At 49.5% G+C, this 26,084-nt stretch overlaps 2 protein-coding genes across 2 annotated transcripts in view; one reads left to right on the top strand and one right to left on the bottom strand.

Moving 5' to 3' along the window:
* Positions 1-17,230, top strand: part of tm6sf2b (transmembrane 6 superfamily member 2b) — a 31,660-nt gene extending 14,430 nt beyond the window's left edge. The window contains exons 5-10 of the mRNA XM_070860769.1: positions 198-280; positions 10,249-10,373; positions 11,123-11,224; positions 12,863-12,955; positions 14,563-14,682; positions 16,982-17,230. Coding sequence (XP_070716870.1) covers positions 198-280; positions 10,249-10,373; positions 11,123-11,224; positions 12,863-12,955; positions 14,563-14,682; positions 16,982-17,191 — 733 coding nt within the window. The 3' untranslated portion in view covers positions 17,192-17,230. The remainder of the gene's footprint in view (positions 1-197; positions 281-10,248; positions 10,374-11,122; positions 11,225-12,862; positions 12,956-14,562; positions 14,683-16,981) is intronic.
* Positions 17,231-24,937: 7,707 nt separating this feature from the next.
* LOC139229109 (occludin) overlaps positions 24,938-26,084 on the bottom strand; it is a 49,660-nt gene continuing 48,513 nt past the window's right edge. Inside the window, exon 8 of the mRNA XM_070860768.1 lies at positions 24,938-25,402. Within this exon, the coding sequence (XP_070716869.1) occupies positions 25,301-25,402 (102 nt within the window). The 3' untranslated portion in view covers positions 24,938-25,300. The remainder of the gene's footprint in view (positions 25,403-26,084) is intronic.

Genomic DNA, 26,084 nt, shown 5'->3' with positions numbered 1-26,084 from the left:
ATGACCCCATCCGAAACCCTGTGTTGAGGTCGTGGCTCCGGTTCAGGAGGGATATATTGGTCTTGCAGCACAGATTGATCAGAATGATCGCGGGGCTGAAAGGGTTGGATGAACTTGGTGTGTATGGGAACTGAAATGTGTGCAGTAGTGCGGATGGCTGTCGCGTGTGATCAGTAAACCCTGTGCTTTCCCCACAGTTGGAGTTACCGGAGTGTCGGCCTCTACTGGATGGGCTCGGTGCTGATGAGTCTCATCACACTCCTACTCGGAACCGTTGTAGGTGAGTGACAATTGTCGTTCAAGGTTATTCCCTGATCCGCAGCAAACTGTTACACTGAACTGGGAGTAAGGGAATATAGACACAGGATAATGGGAATAAATCACTTGGGCATAATCTTCAGTCTGGGACGTGTTAGACATCCTGGAGAGATGTACGTTGGACATCTTGGGGAATTAAGGGTTAACAGTCGAACTTCTTTGTATCTTAAAGCAACAGGCTTTCCAAGATATAACCAGGATAGCATTAAAGTGTCTGCGGAGAAGCCATTACTTGTTTACTGAAATGTAAAGTGCTTGTGTACAGGAATGAGTGTTAGTGATGATGTAACCCATGAATGGTTAATGTTTAGTTTCAGGGTAATAAAGATGGGACGTTATGTGTGCATTCTATACAGGTAACAGTTGGTCAATGATGCTGGAAAATGTTACGTCAGGAAATCTCATTTAGGGGGAATGGCTCTGAGATTTACATCGATAGTCTGTTTCCAGAGGATTTGGAAAATCAACACGTCATTTTGAAATGCTCCTTTGATCTAATCAACATACGGTGTATAAAGGAGCATGGTTTTAACAGTTTGTCAGAGTGTGCTCGGAGGATACGGAAACCGAATATCCACTCTCTGTACACAGTGATAGGCCGCTCACCTTTACTATGTATCAATACAGTCCCTTCCATATACACCACCACCAAGTCTCGTGCTTGCTTGAAACGTGTTGTGAACCAGAGGAGATAGGAGACAGGAAGGTATGTCGTGACCTTATAATAATCACTGGGACAGTGTAGAGGGAGCTTTACTCTGTATCTAACCCCGTGCTGTACCTGCCCTGGGAGTGTTTGATGGGGCAGTGTAGAGGGAGCTTTACTCTGTATCTAACCCCGTGCTGTATCTGCCCTGGGAGCGTTTTGATTCAGAAAGTGGATGTAAATAGTGAGAATTTCTCCTAACTTCCTGCTGAACATAATATTCCATCAATAAAACATGAAGCTAAGATTACCAAAAAGGAAGAAATGTGAATTGTTGTGTATCTGTAAAGCATGCACTCCCATGTTCCGCCACCAGGGAGTGCATCCCCTGAAGTCCCAAGGGATCCCAGCATCCCTTGGGAGCACTGTATATAAGCTGGCCCCTAAGGCCTGTTCCTCACTCTGGAGTGTCTTATTAAAGACTGAGGTCACTGTTACTTTAAACTCCCTGTGTGCAGTCTCATCTGTGTTAGGAACACAACAACTGGCGACGAGTATACGAATCCAACGCAAAGGTGCAGGAAACTGTGGGCATCCTGGAGAAGTTCTCGGAGGGTGAGGACTGGGAAGCCTATGTCGAACGGCTAGACCAGTACTTTGTAGCCAATGAGCTGGACGGAGAAGGAAGCGCTGCAAAAAGAAGAGCGGTCCTCCTCACAGTCTGCGGGGCACCGACCTACAGCCTCATGAAGAATCTTCTGGCTCCGGTGAAACCCACAGATAAGTCGTATGAGGAGCTGTGTACACTGGTTCGGGAGCATCTTAACCCAAGGGAGAGCGTGCTGATGGCGAGGTATCTGTTCTACACGTGCCAGCGATCCGAAGGTCAGGAAGTGGCGAGCTACGTCGCTGAGCTAAGGAGACTTGCAGGACAATGTGAGTTTGATGGCTACCTGGAGCAAATGCTCAGAGACTTTTTTGTTCTGGGCATTGGCCACGAGACCATCCTACGAAAACTTTTGACTGTAGAGACACGTACCCTCAGTAAGGCCATTGCGATAGCACAGGCGTTTATGTCCACCAGTGATAACACCAAACAAATCTCTCAGCACACAAGTGCTAGCAATGTTCATAAATTAACTGGGACTGTGTTTGCGAGCAGAAATGTACAGGGCAGAAACCACGAGTCTGCAACTGCCAGCAGGCCTCAGGTGACCCAGATGACTCAGAGTCCGCAACAAAGGATGAATGCAAGGCAATTCACACCTTGTTGGCATTGTGGAGGCTTCCATTCAGCTGATTCATGCCGCTTCAAAGGGTATGTTTGCAAGAGCTGTGGAACAATGGGGCACCTCCAACGAGCTTGTAGACGAGCTGTTAGCTCTGCAAAACCTGCTAACTACCACGTGGCAGAGGAAGATCGGTCCATGGTGGACCAAAGCAATTTTGAGCCTCAGAGAGAGGAGGCAGATGCTGAAGGACACGGGGTGCACACATTTTCGACGAAATGTCTACCTATAATGCTAAATGTAAAATTGAATGGCTTACCCGTAGCCATGGAACTGGACACTGGCGCTAGCCAATCCATCATGAGTAAAAAGATGTTTGAGAGACTGTGGTGCAACAAGGCATTCAGACCAGCCCTGAGCTCCATCCACACGAAACTGAGAACGTACACCAAAGAGCTTATCACTGTCCTGGGCAGCACCATGGTCAAGGTCACCTACGAGGGCACGGTGCATGAACTGCTACTCTGGATTGTCCCGGGCGATGGCCCCACACTGCTTGGAAGGAGCTGGCTGGGCTAAATCCGCTGGAACTGGGATGACATCCGAGCGCTATCACATGTTGATGAGAACTCATGTACCCAGGTTCTGAACAAATTTCCTTCCCTTTTTGAGCCAGGCATTGGAAACTTTTCCGGGACGTAGGTGCGGATCCACTTGGTCCCAGAGGCACGACCCATTCACCACAAGGCGCGAGCGTTACCTCACATGATGAGGGAGAGAGTGTAAATCGAGCCGGACAGGCTGCAACGCGAGAGCATCATCTCCCCTGTGGAATTCAGCAAGTGGGCCAGCCCGATTGTTCCAGTACCCAAAAGTGATGGCACGGTCAGGATTTGCGGCAATTATAAAGTAACTATTAATCGTTTCTCGATACAGGACCAATACCCGCTACCTAAGGCAGACGACCTATTTGCGATGCTGGCAGTAGGCAAGACGTTCACCAAGCTTGACCTGACTTCGGCCGACATGACGAAGGAGCTGGAGGAGTCTTCGAAGGGCCTCACCTGCATCAGCACACACAAGGGACTGTTCATCTACAACAGATGCCCATTTGGAATTCGGTCGGCTACAGCGATCTTCCAGAGAAACATGGAGAGCCTACTCAAGTCAGTACCACGCACGGTGGTTTTTCAGGACGCATATTGGTCACGGGTCGGGACACCGTCGAGAACTGACAAAACCTGGAGGAGGTCCTCCAGCGACTGGATCGCGTAGGACTGCGGCTGAAGAGGTCGAAATGCGTCTTCATGGCAACAGAAGTGGAGTTTTTGGGGAGAAAGATCGCGGCAGACGGCATTCGGCTCACAGACGGCAAGACAGCGTGTGGAGGTGCGTCGCTGAGTCGGGAGCAGCGTCGGAGGTGCGTGGAGAGGCTTGAGTTCCGGGGTCGGCGAGAGGCCTACAAAAGGCCCAACGCGGCGGCAGTCGGGAGCAGCGTCGAGGAGGTGCGTGGAGAGGCGAGCCGGTGCAGCTACAGGGAGAAGGCATAAAAAAAAGTAGAAAGAAACAGACATCACAGCCAAAGGGGTAAGTGATTGGCTGGTGATTGGTGAGTAGTTTTTCTTTTTTCTCTTCTATAACAGTGAGTAAACTTTAGCATTGTTATTGCCTATCTAAGGGTTAAGTCATGGCAGGAGAGCTCGGTCACGTGTTATGCTCCTCCTGTACCATGTGGGAACTCAGGGACGACTCCAGTGTTCCTGACGACTACATGTGCGGGAAGTGTATCCACCTCCAGCTCCTGACAGACCGCGTTGCGGAGTTGGAGCTGAGGGTGGATTCACTCTGGAGCATCCACGATGCTGAGAATGACGTGAATAGCACGTTTAGTGAGTTGGTCTTACCGCAGGTGAAGGGTCCACAGCCAGCTAGGGAATGGAAGACCAGCAGGAAGAGCAGTGCAAGGAAGGTAGTGCAGGGGTCCTCTGCGGTCATCCCCCTGCAAAACAGATACACCGTTTTGAATACTGTTGAGGGGGATGACTCATCAGGGGAGGGCAGCAGCAGCCAAGTTCATGGCACCGTGGCTAGCTCTGCTGCACAGGAGGGCAGGAAAAAGAATGGGAGAGCGATAGTGATAGGGGATTCGATTGTAAGGGGAATAGATAGGCGTTTCTGAGGCCGCAACCGAGATTCCAGGATGGTATGTTGCCTCCCTGGTGCAAGGGTCAAGGATGTCTCGGAGCGGGTGCAGGACATTCTGAAAAGGGAGGGTGAACAGCCAGTTGTCGTGGTGTACATTGGTACCAACGATATAGGTAAAAAAAGGGATGAGGTACTACGAAACGAATTTAAGGAGCTAGGAGCTAAATTAAAACGTAGGACCTCAAAAGTATTAATCTCGGGATTACTACCAGTGCCACGTGCTAGTCAGAGTAGGAATCGCAGGATAGCTCAGATGAATAAGTGGCTTGAGCAGTGGTGCAGCAGGGAGGGATTCAAATTCCTGGGGCATTGGAACCGGTTCTGGGGGAGGTGGGACCAGTACAGGCCGGCAGGACCGGAACCAATGTCCTCGGGGGAGTGTTTGCTAGTGCTGTTGGGGAGGAGTTAAACTAATGTGGCAGGGGGATGGGAACCAATGCAGGGAGACAGAGGGAAACAAAAAGGAGGCAAAAGACAGAAAGGAGATGAGTAAAAGTGGAGGGCAGAGAATCCCAAGGCAAAAAACAAAAAGGGCCACTGAATATAAAGGGGCTGCAGGAGGGGTCAAAACTAAAAATCATGGATTAAAAACTAGTATTAAAACACTCTACCTAAACACACGCAGCATTTGAAATAAAGTAAATGAGTTGACGGCACAAATCATTACAAATGGGTATGATTTGGTGGCCATCACAGAAACGTGGTTGCAGGGTGGCCAAGACTGGGAATGAAACATACAGGGATATCTGACAATTCGGAAAGATAGACAAGAAGGGAAAGGAGATGGGGTAGCTCTGTTAATAAAGAATGATATCAGGGCAGTTGTGAGAGACGATATTGGCTCTAATGAACAAAATGTTGAATCATTGTGGGTGGAGATTAGAGATAGTAAGGGGAAAAAGTCACTGGTAGGCGTAGTTTATTGGCCCCCAAATAATAACTTCACGGTGGGGCGGGCAATAATCAAGGGAATAATGGAGGCATGTGAAAAAGGAACGGCAGTAGTCATGGGGGATTTTAACCTACATATCGACTGGTCAAATCAAATCGCACGGGGTAGCCTGGAGGAGAAATTCATAGAATGCATACGGGATTGTTTCTTAGAACCTACAAGGGAGCAAGCTATCTTAGATCTGGTCCTCTGTAATGAGACAGGAATAATAAACAATCTCTTAGTAAAAGATCCTCTTGGAATGAGTGATCACAGTATGGTTGAATTTGTAATACAGATTGAGGGTGAGGAAGTAGTGTCTCAAACGAGCGTACTATGCTTAAACAAAGGGGACTACAGTGGGATGAGGGCAGAGTTGGCTAAGTAGACTGGAAACACAGACTAAACGGTGGCACAATTGAGGAACAGTGGAGGACTTTTAAGGAGTTCTTTCATCGTGCTCAACAAAAATATATTCCAATGAAAAAGAAGGGCGGTAAGAGAAGGGATAACCAGCCATGGATAACCAGGGAAATTAAGGAGAGTATCAAATTAAAAACCAATGCGTATAAGGTGGCCAAGGTTAGTGGGAAAATAGAAGATTGGGAAAATTTTAAACGACAGCAAAGAATGACTAAGAAAGCAATAAAGAAAGGAAAGATGGATTACGAAGGTAAATTTGCGCAAAACATAAAAACGGATCGTAAAAGCTTTTACAGATATATAAAACGGAAAAGAGTGACTAAAGTAAATGTTGGTCCCTTAGAAGATGAGAAGGGTGATTTAATAATGGGAAATGTGGAAATGGCTGAAACCTTAAAGAATTATTTTGCTTCGGTATTCACAGTGGAAGACACAGAAACCATGCCAGAAATTGCTGGTCACAGGAATGTGGGAAGGGAGGACCTTGAGACAATCACTATCACTAGCGGGGTAGTGCTGGACAGGCTAATGGGACTCAAGGTAGACAAGTCCCCTGATCCTGATAAAATGCATCCCAGGGTATTAAAAGAAATGGCGGAAGTTATAGCAGATGCATTTGTTATAATCTACCAAAATTCTCTGGACTCTGGGGAGGTACCAGCGGATTGGAAAGCAGCTAATGTAACGCCTCTGTTTAAAAAAAGGGGGCAGACAAAAGGCAGGTAACTATAGGCCGGTTAGTTTAACATCTGTAGTGGGGAAAATGCTTGAAACTATCATTAAGGAAGAAATAGCGGGACATCTAGATAGGAATAGTGCAATCAAGCAGACGCAGCACGGATTCATGAAGGGGAAATCATGTTTAACTAATTTACTGGAATTCTTTGAGGATATAACGAGCATGGTGGATAGAGGTGTACCGATGGATGTGGTGTATTTAGATTTTCAAAAGGCATTCGATAAGGTGCCACACAAAAGGTTACTGCAGAAGATAAAGGTACACGGGGTCAGTGGAAATGTATTAGCATGGATAGAGAATTGGCTGGCGAACAGAAAGCAGAGAGTTGGGATATATGGGTCCTTTTCGGGTTGGAAATCGGTGGTTAGTGGTGTGCCACAGGGATCGGTGCTGGGACCACAACTGTTTACAATATACATAGATGACCTGGAAGAGGGGACAGAGTGTAGTGTAACAAAATTTGCAGATGACACAAAGATTAGTGGAAAAGCGGGTTGTGTAGAGGACACAGAGATTTAGATAGGTTAAGCGAATGGGCTAAGGTTTGGCAGATGGAATACAATGTCAGAAAGTGTGAGGTCATCCACCTTGGGAGAAAAAACAAAAAAAGGGAATACTATTTGAATGGGGAGAAATTACAACATGCTGTGGTGCAGAGGGACCTGGGGGTCCTTGTGCATGAATCCCAAAAAGTTAGTTTGCAGGTGCAGCAGGTAATCAGGAAGGCGAATGGAATGTTGGCCTTCATCGTGAGAGGGATGGAGTACAAAAGCAGGGAGGTCCTGCTGCAACTGTACAGGGTATTGGTGAGGCTGCACCTGGAGTACTGCGTGCAGTTTTGGTGGTCACCGTACTTAAGGAAGGATATACTAGCTTTGGAGGGGGTACAGAGACGATTCACTAGGTTGATTCCGGAGATGAGGGGGTTAACTTATGATGATAGATTGAGTAGACTGGGTCTTTACTCGTTGGAGGATGAGGGGTGGTATTATAGAAACATTTAAAATAATGAAAGGGATAGACAAGATAGAGGCAGAGAGGTTGTTTCCACTGGTCGGGGAGACTAGAACTAGGGGGCACAGCCTCAAAATACGGGGGAGCCAATTTAAAACCAAGTTGAGAAGGAATTTCTTCTCCCAGAGGGTTGTGAATCTGTGGAATTCTCTGCCCAAGGAAGTAGTTGAGGCTAGCTCATTGAATGTATTCAAATCACAGATAGATAGATTTTTAACTAATAAGGGAATTAAGGGTTATGGGGAGTGGGCGGGTAAGTGGAGCTGAGTCCACGGCCAGATCAGCCATGATCTTGTTGAATGGCGGAGCAGGCTCGAGGGGCTAGATGGCCTACTCCTGTTCCTAATTCTTATGTAAGACAGAGGCTATCAGGAACGCGCCCAGGCCACAGAACGTCACGGAGCTGCGGTCGTTCCTGGGACTCCTCAACTTTTGGTAACTTTCTACCGGGGTTATGCACCCTCTTAGAGCCCCTACATGTGTTATTGCGTAAAGGTGAGAACTGGGTATGGGGGAAAAAAAATCAAGTAATTGCTTTTGAGAAAGCCCAAAAAATTTTATGCTCCAACAAGCTGCTTGTATTGTATAACCCGTGTAAAAGACTTGTGCTAGCATGTGATGCGTTGTCGTACGGAGTCGGGTGTGTATTACAACAAGCTAACGTTGCGGGGAAGTTGCAACCTGTTGCCTATGCCTCCAGGAGCTTGTCTAAGGCTGAGAGGGCCGACAGCATGATTGAGAAAGATGCATTAGCGTGTGTGTTCGAGGTAAAGAAAATGCATCAGTACCTGTTTGGCCTCAAATTTGAGCTGGAAACCGATTGCAAGCCCTTCATATCCCTGTTCGCTGAAAACAAGGGGATAAATACTAATGCCTCAGCCCGCATAAAAAGGTGCTATCAACGTATAACTATACCATCCGCCACAGGCCAGGCACCGAGAACTGTGCGGATGCTCTCAGTCAGCTACCATTACCCACCACGGGGGTGGAAATGGCGCAGACTGCAAACTTGTTGATGGTGGCGCAGTCCGCAGACTTGTTGATGGTAATGGAAGCGTTTGAAAATGACAAATCACCTGTCACGGCCTGCCAGATTAGGACTTGGACCAGCCAAGAACCTCTGCTGTCCCTCGTAAAAAACTGTGTACTACATGGGAGCTGGGCCAGCATCCCCGTTGAAATGCAAGAGCCAATCAAGCCGTTCCAGCGGCGAAAGGACGAGCTGTCCATTCAAGCAGACTGCCTGTTGTGGGGTAACTGCGTAGTGCTACCCAAAAAGAGCAGGGAGACGTTCATCTCGGATCTCCACAGCACACACCCGGGTATAATAATGATGAAAGCGATAGCCAGATCCCACGTCTGGTGGCCCGGTATCGACTCTGACTTAGAGTCCTGTGTATGGCAATGCAGCGTGTGTGCTCAGTTGAGCAACGTGCCCAGAGAGGCACCACTAAGTTTGTGGTCCTGACCCTCCAGACCATGGTCGAGGATCCATGTCGACTATGTGGGCCCGTTTCTCGGTAAAATGTTCCTGGTGGTGGTGGATGCTTTTTCAAAATGGATTGAATGTGAAATAATGTCGGGAAGCACCGCCACCGCCACCATTGAAAGCCTGAGGGCCATGTTTGCCACCCACGGCCTACCTGACATACTGGTCAGTGACAACGGGCCAGGTTTCACCAGTGCCGAATTTAAAGAATTCATGATCCGCAATGGGATCAAACATGTCACCTCGGCCCCGTTTAAACCAGCCTCCAATGGGCAGGCAGAGCGGGCAGTACAAACAATCAAACAGAGCCTTAAACGAGTCACAGAAGGCTCACTCCAAACCCGCCTGTCCCGAGTACTGCTCAGCTACCGCACGAGACCCCACTCGCTCACAGGGGTGCCCCCGGCTGAGCTACTCATGATAAGGACATTTAAAACCAGACTCTCGCTGGTTCACCCCAACCTGCATGATCAGGTAGAGAGCAGGCGGCAGCAACAAAATGTAAACGATGGTCGCGCCACTGTGTCACAGGAAATTGATCTGAATGACCCTGTGTATGTGCTAAACTATGGACATGGTCCCAAGTGGATCGCGGGCACGGTGATAGCTAAAGGAGGGAATAGGGTGTTTGTAGTCAAACTAGACAATGGACAAATTTGCAGAAAGTACCTGGACCAAACGAGGCTGCGGTTCACAGACTGCCCTGAACAACCCACAGCAGACACCACCTTTTTCGAGCCCACAACACACACCCAAAGGATCAACGACACCACCCCGGACCAGGAAATCGAACCCATCACGCCCAACAGCCCAGCAAGGCCAGGCTCACCCAGCAGCCCTGCAGGGCCAACAACACGCCAGCCCAGCGAGGGCACAGCCAACACCCCAGAACAGACATTTGTACCGAGGTGGTCCACCAGGGAAAGAAAGGCTCCCGACCGCCTCACCTTGTAAATAGTTTTCACTTTGACTTTGGGGGGAAGTGATGTTGTGTATCTGTAAAGCATGCACTCCCATGTTCCTCCACCAGGGAGTGCATCCCCTGAAGTCCCAAGGGATCCCAGCATCCCTTGGGAGCACTGTATATAAGTCAGCCCCTAAGGCCTGTTCCTCACTCTGGAGTGTCTTAATAAAGACTGAGGTCACTGTTACTTTAACCTCCCTGTGTGCAGTCTCATCTGTGTTAGGACCACAACATGAATGGTTTGAGTTTTTCCAAATCTCGGTCTTTAATTTTCTGTCTCCAATCTGAAGGTAAATTTGGAACTGAAATACGTCCTGCCTTCCTGTTGAATATTGTGTACGTGTTGATCCCGATTTGGGCTGGAAAGAAAATCTATGGGATGCCCAGAGCATTGCCAAAGGCAACGGCGGATCAGGTGAGGAGTGACGTGCACTTGACCCGGAGAAACCACAGCACTCGTTTCCGCAAGAGTCGGAGCAGATCTTTCAGAGCCCGAGTTTCAGAAACAGCATAGAGGGAGCTTTACTCTGTATCTAACCCGTGCTGTACCTGCCCTGGGAGTGTTTGATGGGACAGTGTAGAGGGAGCTTTACTCTGTATCTAACCCTGTGCTGTACCTGCCCTGGGAGTGTTTGATGGGACAGTGTAGAGGGAGCTTTACTCTGTATCTAACCCGTGCTGTACCCACCCTGGGAGTGTTTGATGGGACAGTATAAAGGGAGCTTTACTCTGTATCTAACCCCGTGCTGTACCTGCCCTGGGAGTGTTTGATGGGACAGTGTAGAGGGAGCTTTACTCTGTATCTAACCCCGTGCTGTACCTGCCCTGGGAGTGTTTGATGGGGCAGTGTAGAGGGAGCTTTACTCTGTATTACGCAGTATGTAATCATAATTATGTTAATTATTGAGCATTGCTAATGATGACTTATTCGAGCATATTTCTGGTTTGTTATTAGCTGCTAATAGTTATTGATTAACTAAGGTTTAATTATTAATCACAATTTATTCATTAGATTATTACTGGTTTATTCACCATTGACATTATGATTTGCAGGCTGTAGTTTGATATTGATTTTGATAAACAGTGTGAAATCAATATTGATTATCGATCAGTTGTCAGCCTGAAGCAGTACTGATCCTGGCTGTTCCGTCTCTGTTGCCTCAGATTGCCGCGGCTCAGTGTAAGTGGTTGTACCGACGCCCTCTGGACATGTGCCTGGTGATTTACCTGATATTTGCTGCTCTCTACACACTCTTCAGGGGCTTGGTAAGTATTGGCCATTGAAAGGGAAGCTCTATTTGGCTAGATGGAAGGATCCTGTTTATTTCACCCCTCCCAAAGCCTGCTGATCGTTCCGATATTTGAGGGTGTGTGGGGGTTGAGTGTTTACCTGTTGCAATGGAGCCCCTTCGGGGAAACTGTGCAGGACCATCGGCTAACACCCCGTCGTTCCGTCGTGTCAGCTGTGGCTCAGAGCGTTGCACACTCGCCTCTAGTCATAAGGTCGTGGGTTCAAGACCCACACTCGAGTACAAAATCCAGGCCGACACTCCAGTGCCAGTGTCGTAGGCGCAGTAGTGAGGGAGCGCCGCACTGTCGGAGGGGCAGTACTGAGGGAGCGCTGCACTGTCAGAGGGACAGTACTGAGGGAGTGCCGCACTGTTGGAGGGGCAGTACTGAGGGAGTGCCGCACTGTCGGAGGGGCAGTACTGAGGGAGTGCCGCACTGTTGGAGGGGCAGTACTGAGGGAGCGCTGCACTCTCAGAGGGACAGTACTGAGGGAGCACCGCACTGTCGGAGGGGCAGTACTGAGGGAGTGCCGCACTGTTGGAGGGGCAGTACTGAGGGAGTGCCGCACTGTTGGAGGGGCAGTACTGAGGGAGTGCCGCACTGTTGGAGGGGCAGTACTGAGGGAGTGCCGCACTGTCAGAGGCGCAGTACTGAGGGAGCGCCGCACTGTCGGAGGGGCAGTACTGAGGGAGCGCCGCACTGTCAGAGGCGCAGTACTGAGGGAGTGCCGCACTGTTGGAGGGGCAGTACTGAGGGAGTGCCGCACTGTTGGAGGGGCAGTACTGAGGGAGTGCCGCACTGTCGGAGGGGCAGTACTGAGGGAGTGCCGCACTGTTGGAGGGGCAGTACTGAGGGAGCGCTGCACTCTCAGAGGGACAGTACTGAGGGAGCGCCGCACTGTTGGAGGGGCAGTACTGAGGCAGCGCCGCACTGTTGGGAGGGGCAGTACTGAGAGAGTGCCACACTGTTGGGAGGGGCAGTACTGAGGGAGCGACGCACTGTTGGGAGGGGCAGTACTGAGGGAGCGACGCACTGTTGGGAGGGGCAGTACTGAGGGAGCGACGCACTGTTGGGAGGGGCAGTACTGAGAGAGCGCCGCTGGAGGTGGGGTGGGAAATTTCAACTGGAAAAGAATATTGTGTAGCCAGAAATTGTGCCGGGCGACTCAATGGTTAATTCGCCCCGTTTACCATCCCAGACTGGAGCAATTTTAACCGAACCTGCCCGTGGGAGACTGACGGGATTGAGTGCAACACAGGTGTTACTGAAGTCAATGGAGAGCAAAATTGTGCAGGGTGCAAAACCGGTGTAAATCTGGCGTAAGGCCGGCGTAAAACCGGTGTAAATCTGGCGTAAGGCCGGTGTAAATCTGGCGTAAAGCCGGTGTAAATCTGGCGTAAGGCCGCTGTAAATCTGGCGTAAAACCGGTGTAAATCTGGCATAAAGCCGGTGTAAATCTGGCGTAAGGCCGCTGTAAATCTGGCGTAAAACCGGTGTAAATCTGGCGTAACACCCGATGCGGTGAGTTTTGGGGCCGTGAGTTGGGTTAAAGTTGACCCGCTGTACATTTGGTGGAGCCAGGAATGGGTTGTGATCTGTGATTGTCTGGTTTAGGTCGCCCTCGAATGTTCCTTCGACTCCTGTGACACGTACCTCTATGGTCACGAGCCCTACCTGCTGGACCCAGTCATCTATCCCAAGATCCAGGTAAGCCGTCGCTCGCTGGGGGAATCCCAAATAGAACAGGGTGTTGCTGATGAAGGGGAGTGGGCTTGGATTATAAAGTCGAGTGTACGTGGTTTTGTGAAAGGAGATTAAATAGACGGGTTGAGTCCATAATAGAAAAAAGAAAGACTTGCATTTCTATAGCGCCTTTCATGACCACCAGACATCTCAAAGCGCTTTACAGCCAATGAAGTACTTTTGAAGTGTAGTCACTGTTGTAATGTGGGAAATGTGGCAGCCAACTTGCGCACAGCAAGCTCCCACAAACACAATGTGATAATGACCAGATAATCAGTTTTAGTGATGTTGATTGAAGGTAGAGTGTACTGTGGAGGGAGACTGAATCGGTCCATGATAGGGTAGACTCTGTGGTACACCAATGTCATGATTTTAAATTTACATAAGAACATAAGAAATAGGAGCAGGAGTAGGCCATATGGCCCCTTGAGCCTGCTCCGCCATTCAATAAGATCATGGCTGATCCGATCATGGACTCAGGTCTACTTCCCCGCCCGCTCTCCATAACCCCTTATCCCCTTATCGGTTAAGAAACTGTCTATTTCTGTCTTAAATTTATTCAATGTCCCAGCTTCCACAGCTCTCTGAGGCAGCGAATTCCACAGATTTACAACCCTCTGAGAGAAGAAATTCCTCCTCATCTCAGTTTTAAATGGGCGGCCCCTTATTCTAAGATCATGCCCCCGAGTTCTAGTCTCCCCCATCAGTGGAAACATCCTCTCTGCATCCACCTTGTCAAGCCCCCTCAAATCTTATACGTTTCGATAAGATCACCTCTCATTCTTCTGAATTCCAATGAATAGAGGCCCAACCTACTCAACCTTTCCTCATAAGTCAACCCCCTCATCCCCGGAATCAACCGAGTGAACCTTCTCTGAACTGCCTCCAAAGCAAGTATATCCTTTCGTAATTATGGAAACCAAAACTGCACGCAGTATTCAAGGTGTGACCAAATTTCTTACCCTCGTGTTCACATCTCTCCATGGCCGCACCCTTCCCTATCTCTGTAACCTCCTCTAGCCCCACAAGCCTCCGAAATCTGTGCACTCCTCCAATTCTGGCCTCTTGCGCCTCCCCAAATTCTTTCACTGACCAATTGGCGGCCGTGCCTTCAGCTGCCTGGGCCCTAAACTCTGGAAATCTCTCCTTAAACCTTTCGGCCTCTCTCTCTCCTCCTTTAAGACATTGCTTGAAACCTATCTCTTTGACCAAGCTTTTGGTCACCTGTCTTAATATCTCCTTCTTTGGCTCTGTGTCAATTTTTGTCTGATAATGCTACTGTTATCCTTTGTGGGATTAGGGTGGATAGCTCTTTGTTGACCGACGCGGACACGATGGGTCGAAATGGCCTCATTCCGTGCCGTAAGTTTCTATGATTCTACATTAAAGGCGCTATATAAATACAAGTTGTTGTTATATCGGCTCCTTTACCCTGTAATACTTACTGTCTGGTTGGACACTCCCACACACTCACAACTCTCGCTCGCACCTCGCAGGTCAGAGTCTCTGGGACCCGCGTCCTTTGAGGGGGTTTCTGTCGCTGTGGACTGAAGTTGTCTCCTCTCTTTCAGATGCTAGTCAACATGTTCTACCTCCTGCCCTTCTTTGGCCTGGCGCTCTATGGCCTGCTGGAGCCCGGTTGCGTGTGGATGCCCGATCTGACTGTGGTGTTTGCAGGGGCCATCGCCCAGGTAAGTCGTGCGCATAGAGTTTCAAAGTCAATGCCGTTGGGAAGCTTTGGAACAGGAATGATGGGCAGGGGCAGGTCCTGCCTGCTTAGGAAACCCATGGGTAGAAAGAGTCAGGTCCCGACCGAGTAATAAAATCCAAGATGGCAATTGGAAGTGTGAGGTTTATTTGAAGAGCGGTCCAATGAAAACAGACTCATAGTAAAATCTGCTGAATGTTAAATCTTGGTGATCTCCATCTCTTCCTTGAATTGTGGATTGATACAGCATAGGAGGCCATTCGGCCCATCGAGCCTGTGACGGCTCTGTGACAGCGATCCAATCAGTCCCACTCCCCCCGCTCTTTCCCCACAGCCCTGCTAATGTTTCCTGTTCAAGTATTTATCCAATTCCCGGTTTGAAAGTCACTATTGAATCTGCTCCCACCGCCCTTTCAGGCAGCGCGTTCCCGATCACAACAACTCTCTGCGTAAAAACATTCTCCCCATCTCCCCCTCGGGTTCCATCGCCGATTATCGTCAGTCTGTGTCCCTCTGGTTACCGGCCCTCCTGCCTCCGGGAACAGTTTCTCCTTATTTACTCTGTCAAAACTCTTCATGATTGTGAACACCTCGATTAAATCTCCTCTTAACCTTCTCTGCTCCAAGGAGAACAACCCCAGCTTCTCCAGTCTCTGCACATCACTGAAGTTCCTCATCCCTGGAACCATTTTGGTCAATTTCCTCCTCACCCTCCCCAAGGCCTTCCTAAAGATTGGTTTGAAAAGAGATATTCTAAGCAGTTGGAGTCTTGCCACCAAGAATGGTGTCGACAGTGAAGAGGATGCAGCCTGGTATCTTTATTCACCGAATGTCACCCGTACCTGCCTGGTGTCCATGTCCTGAGATTTAACAGGCATTGGAAGGTGGTGTATTGGGGCATCTTACAGAAGGCATGTTTATGGAGGTTTGTCCAGACTGATTTTGTCCATCTTTACCTGTGGTAACCCCAGGATGTCACAGTGGAAGTTTGAGCCTGGTTGGGAAGAGGGGAGGAGCTGATATCATCCTTCTCACTTGCTGAAGGTTGTTCCGCTCGATTTGTTCCTCTATCTGGGCAGAAGAAAGATATAGAGGTTGGGGATAAGGGGTCCTAATGCAGCTGGGAAAATGTATTGTATTTACTTGTAAATGGCTGGAGCAGATTGTTCGCAGCCTCGGTGTCCTGTTTGACCCGGAGCTGAGCTTCCTACCCCCATATCCTTATCATCACCCAGGCCACCTATTTCCACCTCAGTAACATCGCCCGTCTCCACCCCTGCCTCAGCTCATCCGCTGCCTTTGTAACCTCCAGACTCAACTATTCCAACACCCTCCTGGCCGGCCTCCCACCTTGCACCCTCTGTAAAGTTGAACTTATCCAAAACTCTGCTGCCCCGTGTCCTAACTGGCACACAGTCCCGCTCACCCATCACCCCCTGTGCTCGATGCCCCGTGTCCTAACTGGCACACAGTCCCGCTCACCCATCACCCCCTGTGCTCGATGCCCCGTGTCCTAACTGGCACCAAGACCCACTCACCCATCACCCCCTGTGCTCGCTGCCCCGTGTCCTAACTGGCACCAAGACCCACTCACCCATCACCCCCTGTGCTCGCTGCCCCGTGTCCTAACTCACACCAAGTCCCGCTCACCCATCACCCGCCGTGCCCCGTGTCCTAACTGGCACCAAGTCCCGCTCACCCATCACCCCCTGTGCTCGATGCCCCGTGTCCTAACTGGCACCAAGTCCCGCTCACCCATCAACACCTGTGCTCGCTGACCTACATTGGCCCTCGGTCCGTGAAAGCCTCAATTTAAAAATTCTCATCCTTGTTTTCAAATCCCTCCATGGCCCTCGCCCCTCCCGATCTTTGTAACCTCCTCCAGCTCGACAACCCTCCCAGATCTCTGCGCTCCTCCAATTCTGGCCTCTTGAGAATCCGTGATTCTAATCGTTCAAACATTGGCGATCGTGCCTTCAGCTGCCTGGGCCCCAAACTCTGGAACTCCCTCCCTAAACCTCACTACCTCTCTCTCCTCCTTTAATACGCTTCCTAAAACCTCCCTCTTTGAACAAGCGTTTGGTCTTCTGCCCCATTATCTCCTTATGTGGCTCGGTGTCGAAATTGTGTTTGATTATAATCTCATAATATTCTTGTGAAGGGCCTTGGGAAGTTTTAACTAAGTTAAAGGTGCTGTATAAACGCAGGTGGTTGTTGTTGTGTGGACTGAGAAAAGACCTTGAGTAATTCTTTTGAATTCTCCTCTTTCTTCCTCCCCCCAGGCTCAGTTTTCCCACGTCGGTGCCTCGCTGCACCCGCGCACTTCCTTCACGTACCGCGTCCCAAAGAACACAAGGTCAACCTTCCTCTATGCCAACGTTCTCCTCGCTGTCGGCGCTCAGCTCCTGGCATTCCGCTGCGCCAAATACTCCAACTTCTTTCTGAAAGGCATGCCCAGAAATAAGGAGGAGGTGGAGAAGAAAGTAAATTAAGGACACTGGACAAGTGGAGCAAAGGCTGAGGGGGAGCTGGGACTGTTGTTGCTGTTAAAATGATTAAAATGATGCTAAAATGAGAAGTCAGCCGTGGCTCAGTGGGTCACTCTCTCTCTCGCCTCGGAGTCAGAGGTTGTGGGTTCAAGTCCCACTCCAGAGACTTGAGCACAAAAATCTAGGCTGATGCTCCCAGTGCAGTGCCGATGGAGTGCCGCATTGTCTGAGGTGCCACCTTTCGGGATGAGACGTTAAACCGAGGCCCCGTCTGCTCTCTCCGGTGGATGTACTGTAATAGATCCCACAGCAGTATTTCGAAAAAGAGCAGGGGAGTTCCCCCCAGTGTCTTGGGGCCAATATTTATCCCTCGATCAACATCACTAAAACAGTTTATCTGGTCATTATCACATTGCTGTTTGTGGGAGCTTGCTGTGCGCAAATTGGCTGCTGCGTTTCCCACATTACAACAGTGACTACACTCCAAAACATACTCCACTGGCTGTAAAGGGCTTTGGGACGTCCCACTTTTGTGAAAGGTTCTATATAAATGCAAGTTCTTCCTTTTCATTTCTTGAGACAACCCGTCCAATTGTCCTCTGTTCTATATTGGTGTATAATGGGACGGCAATCTGCTACCACCCATTTTACAAAGTAAAATTTTATCCAAAGGTCTCCTTTCTCCATCCCAACCCCGAACCCAACCCCCCAACCCTGAACTCCCCAAACCGAACCCCCAACCACTCAAACCCAACCCCGAACACCCCTGACCCAACCCCCCAACCCTGAACTCCCCAAACCGAACCCCCCCCCAGCCACTCAAACCTAATCCCAACCCCGAACCAACCAACACCCCCAACCCCAACATCCCTGACCCAACCTCTCAACCCTCAAGCCCAAAACCCTCCAAAACCCCAACCCCTCCAACCCCACATACCAAACCCTAAAATCCCCAACCCCCCAAAACCCAACCCAACCTCCCAAAACCCCAAACCCAACCCTGAACTCCCCAAACCAAACCCCCCAATCCTGAATCCCAAGCCCCAAAACCCTAACCCCAGCTCCAACACCCCTCCTCACCATTGTGAAGCACCCTGGGACATCTTGCTATGTTAAAGTCACCGTAGACATGTCACTTGTACTTCAGTAAACCCCTGTACATTCTTAATGACTTGACTCCTGAAGGAGTTGGTTGTGCATTGGAAGGGATGAGGGGAAACTTTAAAACTGGAGCGAGGCCATTCAGGGGTTGGCTTCCAACTCTGGTGACACATATTCCTGGAGCTATCATCAAAAGTTCTCCAAGTTCCCCAACCGGTCAAACAGCCTTTGTTTCCTAGCTCTAATATTTTTATCACTAATAAATAAATGTGTTCAAAGAACTTTTTAAAAAGCACACAATGTTTTTAATGTCTCTCTGATTTTTGCCCCAGGTTTGCTCCCAGCAGAGTCCAGGAGAATAATCTTCCATTTCCGGAGACTCCGGACCAATCCTGGCGGGTTGGCAACTGTATTCCGGGGTGAGGTCAGGAGACGCTTCATCACACAAAGGCTAATTGAGGCTGGAGGTCAATTGAAAATTTCAAAGGTGGAGTGGGCGGGGAAGTGGACCCAAGTCCATGATCGGATCAGTCATGATCTTATTAATTGGCGGAGCAGGCTCGAGGGGTCAGGTGGCCTACTCCTGCTCCTATTTCTTATGTTCTTATGAGATCCATAGATTTTTGTTGGGTAAGGGTATTAAGGGTTACGGGACCAAGGCGGGCAGATGGAGTTACGATACGGATCGGCCATGATCTAACTGAATGGTGGAACAGGCTCGAGGGGCTGAATAGCCTCCTCCTGTTGCTGACCAGTCGGTACCCTGCGTGCCGTATTGCTCTATAATTCTTGAGAGGGTTGCACTGGGATACGGGATGGACGCAATCCCAAAGTGGCAATCGCTATCTTAAGGCTGCAGCTCGAGATCTCACTGGATCCTGTTACAGTCCGCCGCATTGAGTTCCTGCTACTTACAGGTGTGTCATTGTATTGTGGTCAGGTGGCACCAAGCCGTGCTGTGTCAGCCTCGCTCAGGTAGCCAGCCACTTGGGAAGTGACAATGGGCTCAGTGTTCTGGAGCTGCTCACCCAGGGCTCTCACTCTTGTTCACAAAGCAGCAACACCTTGCGGAGACTGCCCACAGCAGGGGGGCAGAATAAGGCAGTAAGGGGGGGGCGAGAGAGCCTTGCGGATGGTCACTATGAGCCCACCCACAGAAACTGGACTCTCGGGCCGTACTCCAGTGAGAGAGGAGTCGCCAACCCTCCCGGGAGTCTCCCAGAATTGAAGATTAATCTCCAGGACACTGCCGCGAGCAAAAACCCTGGAGGAAAATCATCGGGGCAATAAAAATAATTGCGTGTTTTTCTCTTTTTTTTTGACCAGTTCTGTTTATTAATTATAAAAATATTGGAGATCGAGGGGAAAAAGATTGACTGATAGTCAAGAATCATCCAATCGGGTAACAGTGTTCGCTTTCCGTCTGGCCGTGGGAGGGCGGGGCTCCGCGAGGATGGATGTGCCGGGCGACCAATGGTGTGAGTGTGAGTGTGGGGGTGGGGGTGGGGCTGTTGGAGGTGGAAGGTCATGTGATCAATGTTCCCTTTAATTTATTTTGGGCGCATGGCCACAACAGCGTGCATGCGCGGCCTCAAAGGGAACATTGCACGTGACGGAACCCCCCAGGAACATCCCGCGCTGGCAACCTTGCAGCGAGAGGCTTGACTGGCCCATCGCCCCGACTGACACATCGCCCATTGCCCCGACTGGCACATTGCCCATTGCCCCGATTGGCCCATCATTGCCCCGACCGGCCCAACCTCTCCGTGCTGGCGCTGTGACCCCCTCCAGCCTGTCTGTATTGCGAGTGTTGGAATAGCTAATCTTGTTCTGGGGTTCACCCTTTTCCCTCGGTTATATAAAAGGAAGATCTGTTTTATATTAATTTTGGCCTCTCCGCTGGGCAATGGGATTGAGGTTTGGTTATGTTTGATTTTACAAGGTGCACAATACTTGTCAGTTTTATCAATTTGAAATCCAGCCTGCCAGAGGGGTTAAGATGCCCGTATCGCGTAGCTGCGAGTCACAGCCATCCCTCCGCGCTGACCTCTGCCCTCCCTCCACGCTGACCGCTGCCCCCCTTCCCCGATCTCTGCCCCCCCGCACTGACCTCTGCCCCTCCCCCGCGCTGACCTCTGCCCCCTCCGCGCTGACCTCTGCCCCCCCCTCCGCGCTGACCTCTGCCCCCCCCCCGCGCTGACCTCTGCCCCCCCCCCCGCGCTGACCTCTGCCCCGTCCACTCGTGCTGAGTGACTGACGCACGGCGAGAGGCTCAGTGCTAACCAATGGTCATTGGCCATTTGATGCAGACTGCACAGAAAGGGAATTCTGTTGTCCTGCATCTTCCCGTCTGTACCTCCCGTTAGAAGAACAAGCTCGCACATTGTTCCCAACTAGGAACTTGATCAATCGATCTGCCCCCAAACACACTTCATGCTAAACCTTTATAAATCACGGGTACGGCCCCAGCTGGAGGATTGTGGCCAGTCCTGGGCCCCGCACTTCAGGGAGGATGTGAAGGCCTTGGAGAGGGTGCGGAGGAGATTGACCAGAATGGTCCCAGGGACGAGGGACTTCAGTGACGTGGATAGACTGGAGAAGCTGGGGCTGTTCTCCTCGGAGCAGAGAGGGTTAAGGGGAGATTTGCTAGTGGTGTTCACACTCATGACGGGTTTTGACAGAGTAAATTAGGAGAGACTGTTCCCGGGGCAGGAGGGTCGGTAATCAGAGGGACACAGATTGACGATAATCGGTGATGGAAGCAGATGGGGAGAATGTTTTTACACAGCGAGTTGTTGTGATCGGGAATGCGCTGCCTGAAAGGGCGGTGGGAGCAGATTCAATAGTGACTTTCAAACCGGGAATTGGATAAGTACTGGAAGGGGTTAACTGTGCCGGGCTGTGGGGATTGGATCGGTCTATCACGATGGACCGAATGGCCTCCTCCTGTGCGTTACGTTCGGATGAGACATTAAATCGAGGCCCCGTCTGTCCCCAGGTGGCTGTAAAAGATCCCACGGCACTGTTTCGAAGGAAAGCAGGAGAGTTATCCTCGGTGCCCTGGCCAGTATTTATCCCTCAATCAACATCACAAAAACAGATTATCTGGTCATTATCACATTGCTGTTTGTGGGAGCTTGCTGTGCGCAAATTGGCTGCTGTGTTTCCCACATTACAACAGTGACTACACTACAAAAGTACTTCATTGTCTGTAAAGTGCTTTGGAACTTCCGGTGGTCGTGAAAGGTGCTATAGAAATGCGAGTCTTTTACTATTCGATGATGTGACTCGCTGGGTAAACTCGCTGGGTGGATTGAAGGATAATGGCTGAACTTCAACACAGTAAGTCACAGTCCCTGCTCGTTAGTGAGCATAATATTAAATATATTTAAGATACATTTCATTCAAAAATACAAGAGTTTCTTAAAAAAATGATTTCATAATAAGCAGAAGCAGATTAAAGCAAAACTTTGCAACAGTTGGGAGTAATAACATGTAATAACGTGTAATAAAGAAGTCAAAGCATTGCAACAAACCATCAGGCTACTGGCCTCCTTAGGAAGGTCTCGGGGCCCTGAATCTACATTGGAGCAATATTACAAACCAAGCGTTGACATTGTGTAACGTCTCCGCTAATTGGGCCGGGTTTTGCGGTGGAAGTAACAGCGTTGACTTTTATTAAAGTGTAAATCCAGACGGCAACTTCTGGCGACACATTACACCGCTAAACGCAGAAACCCGGAAGCTGCCGCCCCGAGTAGTCCTGCTCCGCCAGAGGCAGCGCCTTACCTTGCTGAGCGTCTCGGCGTGAATTTGCGTACTTTCCCACTAGAGACCCACTAAATAGAAGAACTTCTCCATTGAAGTACAAGTGCATTTTTAATGAGGCGAAAAGCAACCTTCCCGATAATTTTTTTTTGGGTGCATGGCCCCTTTAACGAATTGCGCGGCACAGCCAAATTATCGCGCACCCACGGGTTTTTCCATTTAGAAGCCGGTGAATGGCCTGCGCGGGACATCCAGATTGCTACGCGGTTTAATGGGAATATTGGTGATAAGTCTTAATTACTGGCAAACAACCTCTCTGGCACTGAAAATTAACGATTACAAGTGTGGCGTCTCATTCCTTCAAATTTTAATTATTGTTGGAGATTTTTAAAAATTTAAATTAAAAAAATCTTTCTTTCCCATCTTTCTTTCCTTCGCTTTATTTCGCCTTCTGTACCTGATTTGGCACGGAGTTCAATATTTTAACTGACACTTTATTCATACCTGGAGTACTGCGTACAGTTTTGGTCTCCGTATTTAAGGAAGGATATACTTGCATTGGAGGCTGTTCAGAGAAGGTTCACTAGGTTGATTCCGAAGATGAAGATATATTGAGTAGGTTGGGCCTATACTCATTGGAGTTCAGAAAAATGAAAGGTGATGTTATTGAAACTTATAAGACAATGAGGGGACTCAACAAGGTGGATGCAGAGAGAATATTTCACTCATAGGGGAAACTAAAACTAGGTGACATAGTCTCAGAATAAGGGGCTGCTCATTTAGAACTGAGCTGAGGAGGAATTTCTTCTCTGAGGGTTGTAAACCTGTGGAATTCTCTGCCCCAGAAAGCTGTGGAGGCTGGGTCATTGAATATATTTAAGGCAGAAATAGACAGCTTTTTGAGCGATAAGGGTGTAAAGGGTTATGGGGAGCGGGCCAGGAAGTGGAGCTGAGTCCATGATCAGATCAGCCATGATCTTATTGAATGGCCGACTCCTGCTCCTATTTCTTATGTTCTTATGTAGTCCCTGGTTCAAACTCTGCGCTGCTCTTTAATGATCCTTCAATCTGATTGGTTAAGGAGACGCACAGTTGCTTTCCCTGTTCACACAGGTCCCAGAGCCCCGTAGAGGGCGCTGAGCTGAAATGGCTTTCTAACTTAAAGCAAGTTCCAGTGCAAAACCTCATTGAAGGTCGGTGGGAGAGTGTAAATGTAATGCACAGCTGGCCACTGATCACAAACTCCGGCCCAATACCTGGGAACTTTAGGGATCATATGTATAGTTTAAAATCCCTGTCCCTGTTAATTCCATTACATGTCAAGTTGCTGATACTAAGAGATCTAGCAATAAGGTAAGCCAAGAACTGCCCTTTCCAAACCTCCAGGCCCACAGAATACACACAGGATAAATCAGCGAGTATAAACACGAACAGGACTGACTTGCCGGGGCTCGGACTGGTGGGTTCAGGGCCCATTCTGGCTCGACACTGTTCCCTTAATCAATTAAACGTAATTATTTCTAACATTATATAGATTTCAATGCCGATCGCAGCTCGAATGATCAAAGAGCAAAATAAACTAGAAACACATTAATATTCAAAATAAAACTCCGGATTACTGGCAGTACTGTAAAGGCTGGGGAAAGATTGTTGAAGCTGCCCCGATTGCAAAGATTCAGGGGGAGCAGCTTCTAACACAGAAAGTGATTGGACTGCTGGACAGGCCAGAAGCTGTCCTTTCCACAGTCCAAGATGTTTCCTGTGTATTGATCACCCGACTACCAACTCCAACACACACATTGAACACTGTGGATGGACTCCTCCATATATCGATCACTCCTGTATTTAACAATTAAATATTGGGAAGACCAAAGCCATTGTCTGTGGACCCTACTGCACACTCCGTTCCCTCACCTCCGACTACATCCCGCTCCCTGACCACTGTCCGAGGCTGAACCAGACTGCTCGTAATCTCCGTGGCCTACTGAACCCTGGGTTGAACTACCGATCCCGTAACCTCTCCATCACTAAGACCGCCTACTTCCACCTCCGTAACATCGCCCCCGCCAATCTGCTGCTGAAACCCTCGTCCGTGCCTTTGCTATCTCCAGACTCGACCATTCCAACGCTCGCCTGGCCTCCCACCTTCCATAAACTTGAGCTCATCCAAAACTCGGCTGCCCAGTGTCCTAACTCGCACTAAGTCCCGCTCACCCATCACCCCCTGTGCCCCGTGTCCTAACTCGCACCAAGTCCCGCTCACTCATCACCCCCTGTCCTAACTCACACTAAGTCCCACTCACCCATCACCCCCTGTGCCCACTGCCCCGTGTCCTAACTCGCACCGAGTCCCACTCACCCATCACCCACTGTGCTCGCTGATCTACATTGGCTCCCGGTCTGGCAACACCTTGATTTCAAAATTTTCATCTTTGTGTTCAAATCCCTCCGTGCCCTCGCCCCTCCCTATCTCTGTAACCCCCTCCAGCCCCACAACCGCCCCCCCACCCCCAGAGATCTCTGCTCCCCTCCAATTCTGGCCTTTTGCTCATCTCGTTTTTAAACTCGCTCCACCATTGGAGGCCGTGCCTTCAGCTGCCTGGGCCCCAAACTCTGGAATTCCCTCCCTAAACCCCTCTACCTCTCTCTTCTCCTTTAAGATGTTCCTTAAAACCTACCTCTTTGACCAAATTTTTGGTCATCTGTCCTAATATCTCCTTATGTGGCTCGGTGTCATATTCTGTTTGATAATCGCTCCTATGAAGCGTCTTGGTATGTTTTACTATATTAAAGGGGCTATATAAATGCAATTTTTTGTTGTTCTGTGGGGCTCGGGAATGACCTCAAATAATTTGATCTTTTAATGCCTTGGATTGTTCCCGTGGATTGAATGCTATAGACTGACTCCTCCCATGTTTTGCCCACCCATGTATCACTGAGCGACCATGTATTGAACATGACATCCCCATGCATTCAGAGCAAAATTGTCCTAAAAACCGGCGTAGCAATGGAGCTTTCTCCAGGCTGGGGCTCCTGCTCAGAGTTCGGTGTCCATTCAGACTCACCGAGGTCTGGTTTGCGATGGTGAATCCTGTAATATTCCTGATCGTGGCCCCACAGGCAGAGTTTCTGATTGGAGTTTGGAAGCTTCACTGTAATCGGCAGGACATTTCCGACTTTCCATATTGGGGGTGGGGGTAGGGAAAGGGGGAAGGTGCTGAAGGATGTGTATCCCTCTCCATCTTACTCTCGCTGGCGGTCATACTCGCTGACCATCCGCTTGATGTGGGACAGTTTGCTCTTCAATCGCTTGCTCTGCAGTCGCTTTCTCTGGTACTCCGAGGTCTGAAAACAGCAGAGAATACGACAAACTATCAGGAAAAACTCACGCAACGGACAGCTCCGCTCTCCTGTTTAACAGGTTTCCTTCCTCTGAGACACACACAGCGAGGGATGTCAGCGCTGTATAATGGAATATTTTCTCTTTCTGGCACCCAGTGTCAGCATCAAACACTCGCAGGGCAGGTACAGGGGGTTAGATACAGAGTAAAGCTCCCTCTACACGGTCCCATCAAACACTTCCAGGGCAGATACAGCACGGGTTAGATACAGAGTAAAGCTCCCTCTACACTGTCCCATCAAACACTTCCAGGGCAGGTACAGCACGGGGTTAGATACAGAGTAAAGCTCCCTCTACACTGTCCCATCAAACACTCCCAGGGCAGGTACAGGGGGTTAGATACAGAGTAAAGCTCCCTCTACACTGTCCCATCCAACACTCCCAGGGCAGGTACAGGGGGTTAGATACAGAGTAAAGCTCCCTCTACACTGTCCCATCAAACACTTCCAGGGCAGGTACAGCACGGGTTAGATACAGAGTAAAGCTCCCTCTACACTGTCCCATCAAACACTTCCAGGGCAGGTACAGGGGGTTAGATACAGAGTAAAGCTCCCTCTACACTGTCCCATCAAACACTCCCAGGGCAGGTACAGCACGGGTTAGATACAGAGTAAAGCTCCCTCTACA

The sequence above is a fragment of the Pristiophorus japonicus genome, chromosome 18, assembly GCF_044704955.1.
Source record: "Pristiophorus japonicus isolate sPriJap1 chromosome 18, sPriJap1.hap1, whole genome shotgun sequence".
In the NCBI taxonomy this organism is placed as follows: Eukaryota; Metazoa; Chordata; class Chondrichthyes; family Pristiophoridae; genus Pristiophorus; species Pristiophorus japonicus.
Note: the sequence above shows the minus strand (reverse complement) of the source record. Positions and strands in the feature narration are given on the sequence as shown.